At 35.3% G+C, this 22,472-nt stretch overlaps 2 protein-coding genes and 1 pseudogene across 2 annotated transcripts; 1 reads left to right on the top strand and 2 right to left on the bottom strand.

Moving 5' to 3' along the window:
• Positions 1 to 812: 812 nt before the first annotated feature.
• LOC127795619 (zinc finger CCCH domain-containing protein 65) lies at positions 813 to 10,860 on the bottom strand. Its single transcript, XM_052327406.1, has 7 exons — positions 10,595 to 10,860; positions 7,471 to 8,513; positions 5,536 to 5,601; positions 5,017 to 5,145; positions 4,832 to 4,882; positions 2,333 to 2,473; positions 813 to 2,232 (listed from the first exon to the last, which is right to left on the bottom strand). Exons 1-7 carry the CDS (start codon positions 10,773 to 10,775, stop codon positions 1,081 to 1,083), a joined length of 2,763 nt encoding a protein of 920 aa, XP_052183366.1. The 5' UTR covers positions 10,776 to 10,860; the 3' UTR covers positions 813 to 1,080.
• A 1,615-nt stretch (positions 10,861 to 12,475) lies between these two features.
• LOC127794621 (cytokinin dehydrogenase 5-like) lies at positions 12,476 to 14,581 on the bottom strand (annotated as a pseudogene).
• Positions 14,582 to 16,338: 1,757 nt separating this feature from the next.
• LOC127795558 (30S ribosomal protein S16-2, chloroplastic/mitochondrial) lies at positions 16,339 to 20,879 on the top strand. The gene is made up of 3 exons (XM_052327321.1): positions 16,339 to 16,567; positions 16,819 to 16,864; positions 20,253 to 20,879. The coding sequence occupies exons 1-3, from the start codon at positions 16,435 to 16,437 to the stop codon at positions 20,491 to 20,493; spliced, it is 420 nt and encodes a 139-aa protein (XP_052183281.1). The 5' UTR covers positions 16,339 to 16,434; the 3' UTR covers positions 20,494 to 20,879.
• Positions 20,880 to 22,472: the final 1,593 nt, after the last annotated feature.

The following is a 22,472-nucleotide window of genomic DNA, read 5'->3' as shown; positions in this document are numbered from 1 at the left end:
CTAACTAATCCTCAAGGACCAGTTCCTTCGGAGTTGAAAAATAAACAAATTCGACATGTTCCACCTCATAATAATAATACAATTATAGCTGGAGCTACTGAAAAGCAAACCAGACGGGGAAAACTGGAACAATGAAAGGTGCAAATTTAGCCAGCCTTGGATTTACCAAACAGGCCAGGAATAATGGCAGACTGGTAGGGATCTAATTCATCTCTTCAACAATAGTCGACTTCTCGAGATCTATTCATCTCTGTACTAGCATACATTGTATATAAACCCATCCATTCTCACTGATAATCGAATACCATCCACCCATTCTCACTGATTTTTTTTTAGGATTTTCTGTGCGTATTGGTTCCAACAAAAATCAGTGTTTTTCCCCCCAACAAAAACTGACGGGCAGTGTTGTAAGGTCAGCAATGAGCAAAAATGAGATGGGGTGACACAGTGGGCAAAAGTCAATTGGGTACTTGGCAATTTCATTCAAACACCCAAACGAAAACAGTGTGCATGGACTTTTCATCAATTGAATCTTGTTCTTGTGGGGGATTTCCCCCACAAATATCTGATGCACAGTGAACCATAATGCGTGATTTTTCTTGTAAATTCTTCAATTCCTACAAATCCTTCAATTGAAAATAAAAAAAAGAATGTATTCGTCTTCATGCCATGCAACCAGGGTGATGTTTATGTGGAAGACTAACGGAAGGGGTGTTGGTGCGAAAAAAAGAAAACCATAGACACCTCCAGAGATTTTTTTAAACCACAACGAGAGACAAATTACCTAAACTATAGAGGGCCTGATGAGCAAATTAATAAAAATGTCAATAACTTCACAGATTGAGGGGCAGGGGATTGCCCTTAATTCAGAACTCGCAGCTTTGTGATCCATTCCCAGAAAAAATTACAGGAAGAACCCTTTGGACAAAAAAACAGCTGCCAAGTATGATAAGCACTAAAAATTCGGTAAATAAATAACGATTTGTGGTACAGGAAAATAATACTTGCCTGGTTGCCGCGATCAAGAAACGACATTAGCAACCACAGGGATCTGCCATTGGCAATAATGCAATCCCCTCTTTATTGTTTGATTTTACTATTGTCACCATACAAGAAATCAAGAATAGTCAACTCCCTTGATTTACTTCCAGAACTACTGCCGCCGCCGCCTTCTCTATTTAAGTCAGCACTGACAGCCGGGAAATTCATCTTGATGGTAGACTCATACTTAGATGCAAAAGCTAACGTTGACCGGAGTGCCTTTTGTGCAGAGTTTGGCATGTTTGCAAGACGGGACTTCTGAGCTGAGTTTTGCGTACTTGATAAAAGTGCCTTGAGGGATGAACTTGGTGACTCTTTACCATGCTCATCTGCCAAAGGATTCAGAGATTGACCTGAACAAACAGAAGATAATAGTCCACGTGGTCTTGAAGTAGCGACCTGAAGTTTAATGTCGCTTGTTTGAACAGGCAACACAACCTCATTATCCCTATTGGAAGGTACACTAGCCAGCTTCACATCACTGGAGTCACCTAATGGAGTTTTGCCATATGAAAGAAAGTTTATTCCTCGTGGTGGCACTGCAAGTGTTCTCTTTGGCATCTCACTCGAGTTATGAACCATGTCTCTTGTGTTTTGATCCCCCAGGTTACCAACTTTAAGACCATCATTCATCTTTGAAGATGAGGCAGCTTGCTTATCCTTGCTAGAGTCACTGTAGGTTGATTTTTGAACACTACAATCCCTACTCAAAGATATGCCAGATGATTTGTCATTACTAGAATCATGCAGTGGAGCTTTTCCCAGTGACAGGAAGTTTATTCCCTTCAATTCCATTGAAGATGTCATCTTTGTGGTCTCATTTGAGTTTTGGGGCATACTTGGTGGACCATAAATGAACGGGATGCCAACTTTGACACCACCATCAGGCTTGGGACATGATCTGACTTGATTGACCTTATTCTGATTGCCCAGTGATGATTTTCCAAACAAAAGCCTACTTATTCCGTTGGGTGCATGTGCAGCAGGTTTAAGTATGCTCTCCACTACATTCTGTTCAGCATTCTTACAAGAAGAGTTCACAGTGGAGCTAAATTTTGAGGCAACCTTCTGCTGAGAGGAATTATGTGAGTTCAACTGCTTCACAGAATGCGTACCCCTTGGCAGGGACTGAGACATTGACTCAGTTTTAGAAATGCTTATAGTGCTGGTGGAACCTTCAATTAGTGGCATCTGAGCAAAATGTAGTTGGATGAGTACGCCATAGAGGTTTATGGCCATTCATGCAGTAAAAGTATAAATAAAAAAAGCCAAGCAAAAGATAATAAGTTACCTCATGTGAAAACATACAATCGGTGCCCCTGATGCAAGAGCCTTTGGACAAATAATTGTTGCAGGGATACTTGGACAGTTGATGGTCAAATGGACAGTCGTCTCCTTTCATGCACGAGTGACGTGCAAAATGACAACATGGCTGAAACTCCAGAAGGCATGAAAGAGAGAGATAAGAGAAATACTTTGCCACATATATGTATGAACATATACAAAGCTTCTAAACTTTGACAGAAGAACAATAAGCATAATTTAAGAATACTTTTTCTATTAGCATATGATACATTCACCTTGAAAAGAGTGTGCACGAAGCAGGGAGGGGTATGTATGCACGTGTGCACATGCTGAATCAAAACTTTATTAGAACAACAAAGATAACCAGGAAACACCACCACAAAACAGCTGAGACTAGAAAAAAAAAGAAACAAAAAACTGCCAAACTAGGAAGAGTTGCTGAAGAGAACATAATTAAGAGATAAGGGATATGAACTTGGTCATTTTCTACAGCTTCAAGTGCTGAAATAGAAAATCTTTATCAACAAAGCACCTGATTGTCTATTTCTAAAAGCCCAAGCTGCCAATTCATCAGCGCAGCCATATTAGGTTCTATGGGCGAAAGCATCAGACCACTGCTTATAATTTAAAATTGTTTGGTGCTATTCCAGTAATCTAATTGGACCAGTGACCAGTAAATCCAACATTTTTGGCAAGTTTTGATAATGGATAAAAAATCACCTTTGAGAGTTCCATACTGGTATCCCAGAAAAACATCAAATCTAGGAACAAGTACTTCAGCTGTGCATGTGTATAACTGTTCCTACAAGAAGCTTTAGCACTAATATTGCTCTATTATGATCTCTAGAATAACATCACCATCCATTCTTCCATTAAGTGCATCAAGGTTTATTTTTTACAAAGTCTAATAAAGAAAGCCCAACTGTAATTAATTACTGTAAAGACTTCCTCCCAATGTTGGACACATTTTTATTTGAAGATTCCTGACTACTTATATTCTTTTCCATATTTCCCTTGTAAGATTATATTTTGCTTCAAATTTGCATAGTTTCTCTGCTTCCAAATTCTATCCATTAGGTCATTAGCTATATAGAACATTGGGGTCCCATTCATACCAAGCACACATGGATCCAACAGTGGTACGACAATTCCAATTTCCATCTAGTAAACCAGACGGTCCTGGCTAGAGAGCACAAAAAGTGTGAGTTAGACCCTTGATATGCATTATGAAATCCTGGCAAGTATCTCTAATAGACAACTCTAGAAGTGAGATTTTTTTTTGTTTTTATTAGGGATTGCTTCAGATACCACTCTCCAGATCATAATTTTCAGTTGGTTATCTATCCTCTTCTTCAAATCACTAACTCAAAACAGGTTGAAACCAATTAATCTGCATGAACGATCTGGTGATACACAACTTTCAAATAAAAAGCATTCCTAATCCATTTCCATGCATCAGACCTTTCAACTGACAGGGACAGGAATTTTAAATATTCGAATGAATGACTTAGGATCAACCATATTTCTCAGCTCCTCATCCTTTTACACAATACCAAACAATCAAATCTGCTACTTAACAATGCATAGTATTGTAATTCCCTCTGCAATAAGGTATTGACATGAGAGAATTAGGGATCCATGGATTAGTTCAGATATCAATCAATTTGCCAACCAGGTCTTTTCTCAGTATGAAAGAAGAGGACAGGTCATTTGCAAAAATGGGCTTAGAATCAAAATCCTGGCCTGACTGGCTCTGCTATTGGAAAAACTTGACCCATGGCCTGTCTAAGAGACATGGAGGTCCAAATGGGCCAAGACCAGATCAAGGCCCCATTTTGCAAATCCTCAATCATGTGGCCGATATCTGCACACCTATAACAAAAATCTCCCAGCCTCATCATCATCATCAGCTACACCTTATCCTAACCAAGTTAGCATCAAAGGCACAGCATTATAATGTCAATCTACTCCAAAAAGTCACATTGACAATATAAATTCATGCAAAAGAACAATGTGGCAAAATTTTACTTTGGATGCCCTTCATGACACTACTCTCTAGCTAGGGAATAATGAGATAAAGTTCCAACACCATCTTCATATCGAAAAGTTTTATAAGATGATAGTGAATGAAGATAATTGACATGGATCACATATATATATATATTGATTTAATGACCCTTTAATCCCTCTATTTAGAGTTTAAATCCAATCTTTAATGGTTTATAGACATCGTTTTCAATCTCAATCTTAGATCAGAGCTCATTATTTCATTCTTTAACACACAATCATCCATTTCAATAGATCTACCAATGGAATTTGCTATTTTTAATGGCATCTGTCCAACTCATTCTATCGGGGGGGGGGGGGGGGGGACTAATCAGAATGAAACTGAGCTAATGGCAAGTCTCCAGTGAATAACAAGAGAGTTCAGTTAAGGAGTGACATGATATGCCTAGCCAAAAAAAAAGAAGTGACATGATCTTACAGTGGATTTCGTCAATGGTACGGTGTCATGTGAAAATTTGCAGTTCTGACCCTGTCGAATAAAAAATAATAATAATAATAATAAAGGCAGTGTCATCAGTATGCAGACAGTGAGATTTCTGAGCAATTCAAACCTTCACACTGAAATCAGACAAGAAAGAAGAACTAAAATTAATATTACACAACCTCTTGGCATCTTCCCTTGATATAATGGCGGCAATACGATACTGTTTTTGGCTTCAATACTGGTCTGATTTTTAACCTTTTAACACCAAGCTGTCTGTTCTTTTCTGCACGTTTGATTCTCTTCTTTTCCTGCAATATGGAGACGTGGGTAAATAAGTGGGCACACACACACAAACATGGAGATATCAGAAATGTAATATGTAAGCACTAAATTTGACATGCTGTGTGTAGAGTAACTATTCGAAGCATGAACAGCACCGAATTTGTAGAATGCAAACCCCTTGTGCCATAAAGGGGCAAACTAATAAAAACACATTCCAACGCACATGGCTCCCCAACCACAGTTTTTAGGAAGGATCAAATTTACACAACCTCAACGCCCTGTCCAAAAACGGGCATAGAGAAGTATTTATGCATTTTGAATTTATGATTGCCAGGTTGGCGATGTAGCTAGATTGCCATTGAGTAAAGACCAGGATTTAAAGAAGAAAATGGAGGAAACAGTAGTGTTAAATATACCTTTTTCTTTTCTTTCTTGCTCTTGCTTGAAGAACCCCGCTTTCGATTTATGCTAATGCCAGCATCCTGCCACAGATGACCACCATCATACCGAAGATAAAATATCTATGACCAAATGTAACCATAATGCTGCAATACTAATTCAGGAGGCAATTAATATATCACTTGGGCGAAGAATCCAAGAGCTACAACCCTAAAGCGTTCACGCACCTGAATAACACTCAGATCAGGATTCAAGGCCCAGAACCCCTAAACATGAACATCTTTTTTGGCATTTAAACAAAAAATAAATTTGATGATTCGACGATTTTTATATACCAAAGCCTTTAATAATGTCTCACTGCAGCAAATGTGTACGCAATCATAAATTCGATCCCCCAACAAGTTCCTTCAGGCTTCACTTTCCTCACATGGCTCTCGTTAATCATTATCAACTAGTTTTATTAAAGGAGCTCAAATACAACAAGCCTAGCAAAAAAAAGCTTCTATGTAATTAGACTTGTAAAACAAGCCCAAAATAACAATGCCGTAAGTGTGAATTTCAGGATGAACTACAAATAATCATGGCCACAAGTGTTTAAGTTCCGGTTGACTCCAACATTGACTTCAATTATTGACAGAAAATACAAGGTTTGAAGAGGTTCTGGGGTGTGTATGTAGGAAACAAACTAACCCAGTAATATAGGTCCTTGACCTTCTCAACCCTAGCAGAACAGATTGGAGGGACAGACCTCCAGTTGGGTTGGGTGGTTTCAGGAGGAAAGTGTTAAACTTGCTTGGGTTTGAGGCAAAGAGGGATAGGGTGACTCAGCCGTCCCAGCTTGTCTAATATGAAAATATACAAATACCCTTAATTAAAATTTTCTTCAAGATACTGCTATTCATTGACTGGAAGTCCTTGGTGGTTGTGACTTCTGGTCATCACCCCGTACAACATAAAAAGGTGGAAAAGGAAGAAAAAAAAAAGGGAAGGCTAATTAAATCCTGGTTATCGATTAAGAAGGTGGATGGTTATATATATCTCCTTTTTCCTCATTTGCAATTCACTCATTCAATTCTAAGCATTTTCCAAGTAATACACAGCTTAGTGCCAACTCTCTTGAGGCACACATCTGGTTAGGCTTTACTTAGCTACCAAGAAGGCTTGGTTTTTACTATGTTGCATGACTTACTTGGGGAGAGCAATTGGGTCGTGACAATATGTTACCAACCAAGCATAACAGTTCAAGATTCTTCTATGTTATAGAAAGTTGTTGTTAGTGAGAGAAGGATTGAGTTATCAAGAGAAGAGAGCTTATTTTGGAGGGAACATGAAATGCAAAGTATAGAAGGAAACCTTTGTAAGCCACCCCTGCTTACTCTTATAGTGCGTTTTCTCTCATTAGGTTTATTTTATTTCTTCCATCTTTAGATTAACAAAAAGATCATGAGTACCACCCATTCTGATTGTAATTTCCTAAACAGAAACATTCACAAGCAGCAGCGTTTTTCATAAAGTAGTTTAGTTTTTCTTGGGAATACAGGGACCATATGTTATGTGCGAATGTGGGGGTGGGTTGGGGTGGGGAAGGGTTCATCTAGCCAGAGTGGGGTGGGTAGGGCAATTCATACAGCAGAATTGTAATCCTTGGGTGTACAAACATGACATTCAGACTTAGATGTACAATGAAATACAGTGATTCACTTGCTCCATATTAAGGACTGCACAATAATTTGCTTCCTTTTCATCATCGCTAAATAGGAGGGCAGAAATCTAAATACTCTTTCTCTCACTAAACAGGAGCACACTTCAAATAAACAACACAGAACTTCCCCTTTTTAATTAATAAACTGACATGAAATATAAATCAAACAACTTTGTGAAGGAAAAAATATATATTTTAGGCAGCTGCACTATAAGCACTGAAGACAAAATTCAAAAAATTCAAGCAGTACCTTTCCAGTGGATAAAGCGCATTGAATTTCAGCAGCATTTCCCCCTGAGATTTGAACAGCAACTGCTGGATGGTTTAACTCTTCATTAATTTTTTTCGCTTGTTTCTCAGTTTCTCCAGTTTCTAGTAAAGAGCCAAAACCTTTTCCCAATTTCGCCTCTCCATTTTTCTGAAAAACAACCGTTTCAGACATGCATTCCATCTCTGACATCTTGTTTTCTTTCAGTTCTAATTCTACTCCATTACCCACATGATTGACTGTCTCCGGAAAATTCTTATGTGCCAGATCTTCTTGATTTGTTTGTTTCTGTTTAGACATTAATTTTTCTTCATTAACAATGGATTCAGAAGGTTTCTTCTCATTAACCTTCTTATCTTCTGATGATGCAGCATCTTCAAGCAATAAATCAATCGATTGACCAAAAACACCAAAGTTCCCTAAAATTTCCCCTTCTTCAATCTCTTTATCTGCAGTTACACAAGGAGAAGAATTTACCACACCACAGTTTGCTTCTGGCTTCTCCAATTCCATCAGCTGCATTTCATGCTCCACTTCATCTGAAACAATCCTCTGCATCAATGAACTTCCTTCTCCATCATTTTCATCAGGCTTCAAGGACTCAGAAATCCCATCTATATCTAAAGGCAAATCAAGAGTTTCATTAACCATACAACTATTATGTTCCTTGTCTAATATTATTTGCCCTGCATCTCCTGATTCCTTCATATAAATTTCATGGAAACTTCTTTGACCTTCTTGATTAACTGTCAAAGAAACATCATTACCATCCAGATTCTTATCTTCCAATGATTTTACAGATTTAATACCATCTACCTGAATGGGTACTCTATCTATCCTATTTACATGGTCAAACTCATCTGTTTCCATTCTATCACCATTAAGACATTCATCTATCCTGAAAACTTCAGAACTGGGAGCATCCCTCTTGCTTGCCAAGGCTTCAGGCTCCATAATGCTAAGACCAACTGGTTCACCATGCACTTGTCCTTCAGTAGCGTGCCTAAATTGCTTCTCAACATTATCTGCATATGATTAAAAAACACAAAATGCAATTTATGGTACAAATACAAATTTTATAATGAAGTAATACCCAAAACTCACAATACCGTAATGAAATCAGTTTCGATTCCATTCTTTTTATCTAAAACGAATTCAGGATTTGACAAAATCAAGGCCAGTACTCCATGATTCTTTTTTTTTTCCTGTAAATAGGACTCCATGATTCAAGATGGTTAAATTGTGATAGATGCCTGTACAATGTGATACATAGAGTTTGATGCCATTTCATTTTTCCAATCTTTTTCTATGATTTTCTGAGCAATGAAACAGAGGAACCCAAGAAGCAGACATTCGTTCTCACCACTGCCTCAATATGCAAATACTAACACAAAAACAAATTTAAGCTAAATTTGGCATAGCTGATAATCAAGCAAACCCAAAATTCATGTTTCCCTTATGTGGTAAGATGTTTTTTCCTCGTTTCATAGGAAAGACTGAAAAGTCAACAAAATCTAAACCAGAACTCTGTTAATAAAAAAATAGCCTTAAATTTTGGCAGAAGCCAGGGGTGCTCATAAGTGCTATAAAATCTAAGGGTTCTCGTCAAGTTTTCTTTGGTCTTCCTCTCCCTCTTTAACTAAATTTCCTTTGTTTCATCCACTAGCCTCGTAAGTGCTTCTATCAGTTTTCTTATCACATGTTCAAATCATCTTAATTATGACTCCCTCGTCTTATCTTCAACAAGTGCCACTCTAACCTTATTATGGACACAGTTCTCCACTTTAACCATCCCATTAATTCTATGAGTAATATATCCCATCATCTTCCCATCTTTTTGAACAATTGATCCAACACAAGTTAATTTTTATTTAGGAATAACTTGCTTCAAATTTCATAATAATATCATACACAAGGATATATTTACAGAACTTACATTATGCATACTCAGTTTTTGACTTAGTTTAAAGCCTTTGAATTCTAAGGTGTTTCTCCATAATTCAATCTTATTATTCACATGTTGTTTTATCTCATACATGAAGACAATATCATCTGTAAATAACATACACCAAGGCACTTCTTCTTGGATGTGTTTCATGAGTTCGTCCATAAAAAAAAGCAAAGAGGAAAATGCACAATGCAGATCCTTCATGTAATTCAATTGTAACTGGAAAAGTCTCAATATCTCCTCCTTTCTTCTCCAATACTCTCTACAAGACTTCTCTAAGTACCCTATCATAGGTTTTTGTTCAATTCTATAAATACCGTATGCAAATCAAATCTTTTTGTTTATAATTTACATTAAGCACCTCATTAAGTAGATGGCTTCCATTGTTGACCTACCAGGCATAAAACCAAATTGGTTTTCAGATACTTTTATTTCTCTCCTTTGCCTTTGCTCAATTACATTATCCTAAAGTTTTGTGCCGGTGATTAGCTTGATCCCTCTATAATTTTCACAGCTTTGAATATCTCCTTTGTTTTTATAACTGGGCACTAAAATGATCTTTTTCCACTAGTCTGGCATTCTTTTGATTTAACCATCACATCTTAAAATGGACTGAATTCTGACGAATTCTAGATTGTGACGCTATTATCTTAAAAATTGGATAAATGTTCGAGGAACCTGGTAGAACATGACACCTAGGTTTACTGATAGAATCAAGGCCATGACTCCGTGAATTTTCATCTAACCCAACAAAAATTATGACATAATCAATATTATGATTCCTACAACTCAGAGATAAGGTAAATTTTTCATTCATAGCACCCAATAGAAGATAAATAGGTTTTCTGGACAACAAAACTAAGATAAAGTCAAAAACGGCATGACTAATAGTCAAGTAAACCACAAAACTATGATTCCGCAATTCAGTCGGTTGTTCTTCATTTGCTTGTCTCCTTTTCCCAAAAACTAATCAGACTTTTAACAGAATCAGGACAGGGTCCGATAAAGTCAAAAAAACGGCAAGTTACTCAGATGTCATAGAACCAAGTACGACAAGATGCATAAGGTTTGACAACTTCTCATTCTTGCCTCTTTTCCTACGATAACAGAGCAACCAAACAGTGAATCCGAAAGTAAACACGAGTATATAAAAAATACCTTGTACTGGCTCGCCCTGAACAACTTGATGGGACTGAAAACCTTGGTTCGGGCCATAGCAATGAGACAGAATGCGAACTAGCGTGCAAAAGGTTTCGCTCTTGAGGTGTCTTCGGCGATGGGGAGGGAAAGTGAAGACGGAGCCTGAGGGGCTTAAGCTTCCAAATTGTGCCTTCTCCATCGGCGAGCTTCAAGTCCTCGCGCCTGGAAAACTAGAGAGACAGAGAGAGGAATTCCTACTTCGCTTAAACGAATTCGGGGCAATCGGGTCGGGTAGAAACTTGGTTTTTTATATACGTTTTATAATAATCGCCTTTTGTATTTTTTGTATTTTTTTTTGGGGGGGGGGGGATTAAATTTTCTGTTATCTTTTTGCCAAGAGCATACTAAAATAAAAAAATGGAAAACGTTTTTTGAGAAAATATTAACTTAATCATGCAATTTAATTAAAGGACAAATTAAAAAATATTCAACTTTTAATTTCGTTTTAATTTTATAAGAAATTTTTATTTTTTATTAATATATAACTTTATGTTTATTTTAATTTTGTAATGAATTTTTAATTTTGTGCTTTATTTCAAATTCATAATAAATAAAATGTTCTAAATCCCATTAATTTGAGTCATTTACATGAAATTTTCCTATAATGTACAAATATTTTTAAATATTCCTATTATTAATTTTGTTTGCATGGTATAACTTTTGTTATTAAAAATGTTAAAATTAATTGTAATTAATTAATATATTAATCTTAAACTATAAACTATATTGTATATATAACGATAAACTAAATTAACTATAACTATATTGTACATATATATTGTATATTGTTATTTTAAATTAAAATATAACTATAAACTAATAAGACATTTATTTGGATATAAAATATGTTTTCAGTTAAAATATATATTATATTATGTGTGTTGAATTAAAAAGACAAAATGAGTTGTAACTTTTGACAAAGGAAAATTAGGCAAGTCATAACTTTTGACAATGCAAAATTAGGTAAGTTACAACTTTTGACAAATAAATATTTAAAAAAAATATATAAGAAGATGAGAGACGAGGTTCAAGTATTACTATCTCATCTCCATAAGATTTAAGCATCTTCAATTATCCCATTCTCAAATTTCATTCCTTATTATAAGAGATGTTTTACTTTTATTATTAGAGAGAGAGAGTGATATTGTTCTCTTCTTACAATTTGAGAGTAATTGTAATTTCTTTATTTTTTTTAGTAAAGTCATTATTTCACTTGCTTATAGATGTAGCCTATATATTGGGTGAATCATGAAAATTTTTTGAGTTTATTTTATCTTCAAATTTTATCATTTCAACTATTAGTTGGGGTCATCTACAACCCATTATTTCTAACTATGTGTATATATCAGTGTTGTTAAAGGTGCGTCAAGGCATGCGCCTAGGCGCAGCTATCTTACCTTGCTATGCCTAGACGAGGCGAGATCCAACCAGACGCTCCTAGACCCTTCAGGCGCACTTCCCTCAGGCGCACATCCATCAAGTGCAATTGATTTTTCAGCATATTTTATTTTTTAAACATTCTTCTTCTTTTTCCGTTGCTGCTAAACTTTTTCTTTTTCTTCTTCTTCTGTTGTTGCTAAACTTCTTCTTCTTACTACGTTGCTGCTACTACTAAACTTATTTTTCTTCTTCTTCCGCTGCTGCTAAATTATATATATATATATATATAAAACTTATTTTTGTCAATAATACTTAGAAATAAATAAATAGGGCGAGGCCAAAGACTAAACTGTTTTCATTTTACCAATTCTCACCACAACAGAAATGTCACAATAATGAGAACGCCCTTAAAATGTGTCATTGCCTTAAAAAGAAAAGGATATATATATATATATATTATTAAATAGAAGTGAAAATCCTTTGGCCAGGAGACAAGATCATCCTTGGATCCTACTGAGCTTTCCTCTGAAGGAAAGTATCCAATCTGGAGCCAAAATGATTCATCCAATCTTCCTTGGTTGTGTAATGTGGAAAATACTGCTTTGCACCGATTCCAGCTTTCTCACAAAACTCTAGAATCTCCTTGTTCTGATTTTCCAGGATTTTCATAGTGGTGATGCACGATATATATATATATATATATATATACTTCGACGTCATTGGTGTTGATGATGTTGGTGAGATTGTCAACGTAGTCGCAGTGCTTGACGACTTCTAAGCAATAGATCATGATGGTGTGTTTGGTTAGGAGAGAGCTTATTTATTTTGGATTGACATCGTCGGAGGGTGAGAAGGAGGAGGATCTCCTCTCCAGTTATTTGGAGGGCTTTGGTTCATAATAATCGGGTCCATTGAATCAATGGAGACAAGGTGTTCTTGGTCTCTTGTGAATGAAGAGAAATCCTCGTACAACATTCGGATCCATTTCACCTGCAATACTCTCTTTCATATGAGTTACCAAATCAAGCATCAACTTTTGCGGGAATACACATTTTGAGTACTTGTTCTATATATTCATGGGCAGAGCCACATGCAACTAACTACCAACTGTATACTAAATCTTTTAACCAAATTAATATGATATTTATTTATTAGGCATGATTTCCATACAACCATCTCCTTGTGCTAATAGCCCAAATAGGTTATCTTTAATTAATGTTGAATTTGAATTATGAATAATAATAATAATAATAATTAAATTAAATTATAAGAGCCTAAAACACTAGAAATATAAATTGTAAATTTAATGGTATTACAAAGTTGTTTAAAAAACGAAACAAACCATACGAATTAATGATCCCAACTTGTTCGGCTAGCCAGTCCCTCACACACATGACGTACCCTATTTGGAGCCTTCTGTAGGGCTATTCTTACTCTGATAATGATTCTAAATTGGCTTAAACCTCCTAAAACTACATAAAATAAATATGAATTTACGTGTTTGGAGCAAGTCACTAGCTCTCATTTTATTGTATATCAAACAATATATAACACAACCTTATATCATTTAACTATGTTAAAACTTTGCATTCATGTAAACTGTTATCCAAACTTAAGTTACATTTTTTGAAACGAACGTTCATCTATAACAAAAGTACAAAAGAGTTTACTTACATAAATTCCAAGTAGAATTAAGTATTTGCCACCCATTAATACATAGTCATGAAAAGAAAAATCAAGATGGTTTTTAATAAATATAATTACTTGACTATATCTCATTGATGTAAGACCCTAAGATTTTTCTCTAATATAGTGCCTCCAAAAATCACAATTATTTATTGTATTAGTCTTGGGTGAGGACACTACAATCCCAGCTAAAAGACATTTACACATATATATGTATCCTAGGCCAAAGATTGGTCCTTGATTTGGAACTACCAAAATATGAATACAACACATTATTCTCCCATATTAAACATAAATTGTCGTGACAATCGCATCTAGATCTCACCATGTTGGCACCTATATATTCTCAAATTATTTGAAAGTGACTCTTTATTAGCATGTTTTATTCATTGTACAACAATATATAATTGGTTGCCAACTTCTTTATCATATTTTAAACACAATAACTAATCTAAGATAAAAATGCATGCACGACTACAGAGACAATAATTCATTATTTCTTACCAGTAATTATGTCTATTTCACGGATATTAGAGATTTAGAATTGAACAAGAACGACTGATCACTAATCCCTACATTAAAAAGTGTCCCACCAACGCTTGGGAACAGATAATCAATCCATGAAACTAGTGCAAGTCCATGCCCAAGAGTGGCAAAAAGAATATCGATCCAAATATGGTCGCCACCCATGTAGGCGTAAAACCCTAATTTAGGGTTTCCCAAAACCCTAATTCTAGTTTCATCATTGTGGTGTTTTAAGGCTTCCATTTCCACCACCACTTGATTCTCTGTTATGACCTGTCTTCTAATTGAGTAGCCTTGACCTTTGGCGACTATGCTAAAAGGGGTTGGAGAATTAGAAGAAAACTCAATGAGGTTAATGATTTATTGAATTGGAAATGGGTTAAGAACGACAACTAGATTTAATCTTACAAGCTTGCCAAAATCATTAGAAACTGATTCAATAGCGATCTTATCTACGCGAAGCCAGTTTGCAATATCTAGAATTAGGAGTTCAAGTGACAGCGAAGTAGTTTACGTGGACGAAGATGAACTCAATGTTTCTATACTAATGGAGAAGACTAAGAAACTTATAGTGGAAACGACTGAGAAGCTTATGATACTGAATAAAACCCCATATTGAAAGATGAAGGAAATGGAGAAGCTTTACGTATTGTAGAGAGAATTAAAGGGAAAATGGTACGTAGAAGAAGTTGCTAGAGAGGACACGAAAGGACAAAGGTTTTGATAGACCTCTTAATGAGCTTTTGTTTTCATGTCGTGGCCTGTCAATTGTGTTAAGACATCAGGTTGATTGTAAACGTCATGATTTTAATTAATTTCTCATTTCATGCTTATATATATATATATATATATGTACGTACGTGGTTACTGACTTATAAATTATTAATTCTTCTTTTCTGCTAGTGTTTCTGTATTCATTATCATCCCTAAAAAATTCTAAAGCCACCCACAGGTTTTGTTCCATTCTCTATACTTATAAACAAGGGAAAAAATTACTAGGACAAGTATAGATACGAAAACAGAGACACAAGCTCTCTGTTTGGGTGATCAACTGTTTCTCTTCTTTTAACTTTTAATTTAACCACATGTCCATGCCAGTTACAGTTTATATCAAATATTATTTTTAAAAATAATTAATTACACCAAGCAGTAATAAAAAGTTCACCGTAGTCATCCTCGTGAGCTTTGACAAATCCAAACAAAAATTAAGAATTATTATTTAGGGTTCTTTTGGGAGAGTTCTCAATTTTTAGTTTTTGTCTTTATTAAAAAACGAAAGAATGGAAAGTAAGAATATTGCTTGATAATGCTATCCATTTTAAAAAAAAATTAAAATAAAGCAGAACAAAAAATTAGTTTGAGAGCGATGAATAATTTGGATAGTAAATAATAACTGAATTTTAATTATAGATGATAAATAGATATGTGAAACTGATTCCTGATTTAATCTCTTTGAAATAATTATTTTATGAGATTTATAACATTAATTATAATAGCAATTGCCTTAGAATGCAACTAATTTACAATTATTTTATAATCATTTTGTGATTAAAAAATTAAATTAATTTAGATTTACAACATGTATTTATTTTTATTTTTATTTTAAGGTGAAAGTTATTTTAAAATTACAAAATTATTATAATTTAAAAATAATAAAATAAAATGAGTTTATAATGAAGATTCATTGACTATTAGATTGACCTAATTCGTTAAACTAGAGGTGGGTTCGAATTAATTTAAGACAACTCATTTGGCATTTTATTAATATCAATTGTGTTGAGTATTAATGTGAGTAAAATATTAAGTGGAATTGATAAATGAAAATATAAATAAAAAATGAAAACAAAATTTTTGTATGTCCAAAATTTTAAAATTTTGTTAACAATAAAAAAAGTAATCAATTATTTTTATTTTTATTTATAAAATTATAAAACAAAAAAAATTACAATTAAATGTACCCTTAACAAAAAGACGGAATGGTAGATATTTTTGTGTTAAATTTATTCTTATTTCAATTGTCAAGCAAAGCTTACATGGCCATGCCGGGGCAGGGTCGGGTCTGGTCGATCAAGACGGAAACCCGTTACCTACGGCCCAATCGCGGAACCGAGAAAAACCCAAAACCCTCGATTCTACGGTTCACTTCTCGCGAGACCAGAGAGAGAGAGAGAGAGAGAGAAGAGAGAGATCGAATTGGAAGAACGGAAATGGTGGTGAGGATAAGATTGTCGAGGTTTGGATGCAGGAACAAGCCGTTCTATCGAGTAATGGCGGCCGATAGCAGATCTCCCAGAGACGGCAAGCACTTGGAAGTCTTGGGATACTACAATCCCCTCCCTGGTGCTCTCTCTTTTCCTTTTCCTTCCGATTGAAACCCCCTGTTTGGTTACCTGGAAAATGGCAAAGAACAATTGGGGGAAACCCCTCTTTTTGTTTCGATTGGAATTTGTGTTATCAACGCAAGGAGCATAAATTGTGGGATTCTTCTGAATATACTGTTTTGGATTTTGGTCGGTTATCTTATCTACTAAATGGCGGTTTATTTTGATTTCTATGTTAATAATTGATTTTTCTGTGTTTGGTTTGCGCAGGGCAAGATGGCGGTAAACGGATGGGTCTTAATTTTGACAGAGTGAAGTAAGTGATTTAGAAACTTGGATTTAATGCTATTGAAGCATCTGTCTGAGATTTTGTGTGATGTATGGTCTGTAGCTCAGGAAACTTTGGTAAATCTGTTTCAACTCTTTTCAGCTATAAAAATCTGTAAGGCAGACTATGACACAACCTGGTGAACTGGTGTTTTATTATGTTCTTATTTCTCGCAAACAGATCATGCAAACACGTCACACAAGGATGGGTAAAAATTTATAGCAATTGGGTTATGCAATGTACTAATCTTTAAAGCTTTTAGTGAGCTTCTTCATTGTATATATCCCCATACTCTCAAGTGGTCAGCCTCTCAACTGTAAGCAGGGCAAACGCACATGCATTACAATTATTGAGAAGTAAGTAAGGGTGGAGTGCATGATCCTTGTTTACCTTCACCGTCATGGTGGATTGTTAATAATCATCTCACTAAAATGCTTAAGCTTTTAGTTGACTTTGCGATCCATTATGGCATGAAAGGGCTAGAATAGTGGTGGTTTAACTAACTTTATTGCATCTAGCCGTAACTCGCTCATCACTCTGGCAGTGCCAATACTTATCCTGTTCCACCTCCATTTTCGCGGATAGTTATAAAACATTGGTTATGTTTATGCTTGTCACACTTGCTGCTTATAACAAATAGTGTCTGTTATTGGGGAAGTGAAGAGGCCTTCTCCAGATCAGTTTTACCCATGGACACTGAAAGATCTGGTTTCTTCTTGAAGCCTTTGCTCCATTATCAGGTGTCATGCCCACCTTCAAATAAGCACATGCTTCAGTGACTATGCTTTGAGAAGCTTTGAGGGGGTCCACCATGATCATGCCTTTCTTTGAAATCTATCATCAAATGGAGTCATTATTTGCAAATTTCTTGATATTCCAGAATTCTTACCATTGTCCTCGACCATCATGGTTGATTACAATTAGGCATTTTTAAGCTTTGAAGTCTTAATTCTCAAGTCCTAACCATTGAAAGATTTGGCCTGCCTGTCAACAGTCTTAGCTGACTGATGAGTGACGGCAGTGTGAGCCTCTCAGTCAACCGTTTGTGTCTCTTCTTCTGGTTTCTATATAGTCTAGACAACTACCGACCGTTACTTGATGTTATTCAAAGTTCAACTGACCCCACAAACTGTCAGCCAATGATTTGCAACTATTGACTGCCTGATGGTTTTGGCTTTTGATTGTCAACCAGCTGTTGACATTCAGGATCATCACTCTCAGTATCTTCAGGATTTCTTGCATACTGTTGGCTGTCTCCTTAATTGTGTCGTCCATTTTCCTCTACACCTGCAAGTCCTGCAAACTTTTCTAAGTTCTTCTACTTAGGTTACATTTGGTCATCTTCTTTGGTTGCTGAATCCCTGTTCTTATCCTCCTACCAGCTTGTTCATACTATGCTAAGTGGCTTGCCTTTATTTTTCTAGCCCCTTTCTCATTAAAAAGTTTGAAGGCATGTGCAAATAACCTTCATAGCAGGTAGTAACTTATACTGCTCGTAGCTTGCCTTTCTATGTTATTTACCAAAACATATCACATTTGCGTGCATACTCAACTCAACATGTTTGGCATGTTCAACCTATTCAAAAACACTCTTTCATATTCTGTCCACAGCTTACTTCATCCAATACTCTAGCTATATTTATCTCATTTTGCATGCTATTACTTAACTAGTGACTAGTGTGCTGACCAATGCTAGCTCCAATTAACATACCCAATTCTGGTGTATATTTCAAGTTCAATATCCCAAATTTCTATTTCTGGCATAAGTTCATCAGATTGGACCTGCACCCTTAGCAGCCTAGCTCTAGTTGCTTCACAGTGTTGCTGTTGTACTTGAATCTCAGTCAAGATTCCTTCCTGTCTGCTGTTGTGCTTGGATCTTACTCAGAATCCTTTCCTTAAATTCATTTTGTTGTGCATTCATTATTTCCAGCATCAGAGCTAATTGCTCAGTTGACTGTGTAACCTTGGATCGGGTCCCACCAGCCTTTTTGTGGCTTCTCAATTTGTAAAATGATGAATAAGGTTTGCAGATCTCCTGTGACCTTTCAACAAGAGCACCAATGGTAAGAATCTACCCACTGCTTAGGTCAGTGATCAACCTCCTAGCAGTTGTCAAGGGTCATTGAAGCAGAATTTGAATTAGAGCAGATCGGAAGGGAGGAGAGAAAGTAGATAGAGAGAGGGAAATTTGGAAAATGGATTCTCTTTTTCCTTCATTACTCAACAGCATTCAATTTATACTAGTCTCAATTATTCCTGCCACAAGCTAGCTCACTTAACCAACTGAGCTCACAACTACAGCTGTGAAAGTACAACTTTCACTAGCAGAACCAACAGCCAAAACTACCAAAATACAACTACGGCAAGAACTCTTAGACGCCACACTTAAGAAGACACTTCACTGAAGCAAAATGGCCTAGTTTAGCTAGCTTCAGTTTGCTGGTTCTTTTTTCTGCCAATCTCTAGTTCTTCATTCCACTTCATCAGCCAAGCTCAAACTCTTAGTCCAGAAGTCTCTTGGGTGATCTCTTCTTTCTGAAACTTCTCCTGTTTTCTCTCCTGTAGCCTTTCCTTGAAGCTGTATCAGTAATGCATAAAGGGTGCTTCAAGAGGTAACTACTGCTCCCTCTCCCCAGATGCATCCTTCTGTTGTCCACTTGCATTGGAAACCATATGTTGTGATAGACAAGGCCTAATGTTTTATGCTTCCATAAAAAAGACAGTTATGTTGCCTATGCAGTTAATTTTTGTGCCATTGGGTGCCTTGCCAAAAGTACGAAGGTATCCATTTGCTGTGGATTCAAGTGATCAACTGATAAATCATTTAGAGGATGAAAATGCCTTTGGTGAATGTTCAACCATCTACATCGTGGTGTTTCTAGTTTGTGTCAAGCTCATCAATGGGAAACATGACTGTTTGTTCTATATTCTTTCTGCTATATCTGATGTGTTAAACTTGTCACACTTTTGGCAACTTACACTAGTGGGGCAATATTTCATGAAATTGGAGTTCAACACCTAGATTTTAAGCATGCAGTTCCCATGAGAGCAGAGTTTTATAGTTACTTAAAAGATTTCCTTTCTATAGAGTTAAACAGCTAGACTTTGTCGGAAATGATTAACTCAAATCTGGTGTAGAAGATAGCCATTAAAGTGTACTCTTTACAAGATGTAAATTTCATACCTTCTTGTGCCAATGACAAGAGGGTCGTAGGATATGCATATTTTCAGCTAAATGATTGTGAAGATGCAAACCATCATGTTAATTGTGTATTAAGGCCTTCTGGACATCTGTCGCGAAACTTTGCATTCAAAATTTTGATTTCTGGGGGTAGTTCTTGTGTTTTAAGTGCCCTCTTTCCTGCAACTGCAGATATTGGCTCTCAGTCGGTGCCCAGCCCTCGGAGCCTGTTCAACGGCTCCTGTTCAGATCTGGGTTGCTGCCTCCGCCACCGATGGTGGCTATGGGACGCAAAGGCGGGCCAAGAGACACCCGCCCCATTGACCCTATGACCGGGCGTTATTTGTCACCAGATAAGCCGGGGAATGCTGACCAGCCAGAGGACTCTGAAGGCAATGAAGATGGTGTTAAAGATATTGGAACATCGTCATGATGATAATGGTACAAGGGACCCATGAGCTTTCTGTTAACTTGAGCTTCTGAGATCTGGATTTTGTTGTTGGATGGTTTGGCTCTGATTATATGGAAGAGTCATTTGTGTAGAGAGCCTTTTATCTACGTTTTGGTTTTGGAAGCCTCTTGAATATGTTTCTAGATAGTTTTGACTACTTTTAAGACAAGTCTTTCTTTGTCTGAGAGAGTAGTAGTTCCAAATGAACAATCATACAATAAGGGAATTGGTTGTTTAGTTACATAAGAACATTTTCCAGTTCTTCATCTTCAGTTATCCATTTCATCTCCAGTTTCCATTTCCATTGTACTGAAATCTGGAAAAACATTTTCAAATAACAATTTTATAAAACATGTCTTTAATTATTATATTAGAGGAGTGTTTGCTGCAAATACAAAAATTCAAAATTTCAAGTAAAGATTTATTAAGTGATGCTTGATAAAATTAGTCATATATTGCAAAAGGTGAAAAAGTATTTTGAATGTGTATTCTTCTACCGGTTAGTATATTATAAATTGAGTTTTTTATTTTTATTTTAAAAGAAATTCCATTTTAAAAATCTCATGAACAATCAAACAACCATTACATTGTTTTTCATAACTAAAAATCGTGGGGGTAAAATTAATAAATAGTTATTTAATTTTAAAATTGTAACTATTTATTCATTAAACATTAAATTGTAACTAGTTACTCATTGAACTTTACTCAACGTCAATCATCCATCACTCGTTATAACTCCGTTAGCTATTACAAATGAAAAATACTAACGGAATCTAATGTAGCTAACAAAATCTGACGTGACAAAAATTAATTTAACATACACTCACTAAACTTTAAAAATGTAACTATTTACTCATTGAACTTTACTTAATGTCAACCATCCATCACCCCATTACATCACTGTCTGATTTTGAAACACCCGTTATATCACCGTCTGATCTTGAAACATATTAAAAGATTTTTGTATATATTTGAGATCATTTATTTCTCAAACCAAAAGTGAAAAACTAAACTAATGATTCAAATTAAAAAAGATACTGATGCAAACCAAAAGTAAACAAAAAAAAATGTTTGCTTATATTTTTTTATTTTCATTATGAACAACAAAATTCAATGTATTCAATAATGAGATCAAAAGTCAAAAACTTAAGATATGTCGGTCACCGGATATGACCAATTTGGTCTCATTATTAAATACATTTTTTGTGAATTTCGTTGATCGTAATGGAGGTAAAAAATTAAATACATTTATTGTGAATTTTATTGTTCGTAATGAAAGTAAACAAATCTAAGCAAACAATTTTTTTTTTTGTATTTTTAGTTTGCATCAATAGTTTTTTAAATTTGAATAATTAGTTTTGTTTTTACCTTTTGGTTTGAGAAGTAAGTGATCTCAAATGCATATAAAAATATTTTAATATGTTTTAAGATTAAACGGTGATGTAACGAGTATTTTAAGATCAAATGGTGATGTACTGGGGTGATGGATGGTTGACGTTGAGCAAAATTTAGTGAGTAAGTAGTTATATTTTTAAAGTTCAGTGAGTATATGTTAAATTAATTTTTGTCATATCAGATTTCGTTAGCATTTTCTATTTGTAATAGTTAACGGAATTATATGAGTGATTAATGGTTGACATTGAATAAAATTTAGTGAGTAACTGATTACAATTTAAAGTTTAATGAGTAAATAATTATAACTTTAAATTTCAATGAATATTTATTAATTTTACCCAACTCATGGGTTATATTATCAGTTTACTCCTATATTTTTAAGTTGAAAATTTATTTAGCTTTGTAAGTAAAAAAAACCCAAAGAGTTCACCTAATGGTAATTGTTCACATTTGCATTTTTTTCCTATTAAATTTTGAATATTTATTTAGTGAATGTCGTGAATTTTAGTTATTTTACAAATATAAATAGCTCATAAGTAGAATTAGAATTTATATACCCGAACGCA

This window comes from Diospyros lotus, chromosome 2 (assembly GCF_014633365.1).
Source record: "Diospyros lotus cultivar Yz01 chromosome 2, ASM1463336v1, whole genome shotgun sequence".
NCBI classification, from domain to species: domain Eukaryota; kingdom Viridiplantae; phylum Streptophyta; class Magnoliopsida; order Ericales; family Ebenaceae; genus Diospyros; species Diospyros lotus.
Note: the sequence above shows the minus strand (reverse complement) of the source record. Positions and strands in the feature narration are given on the sequence as shown.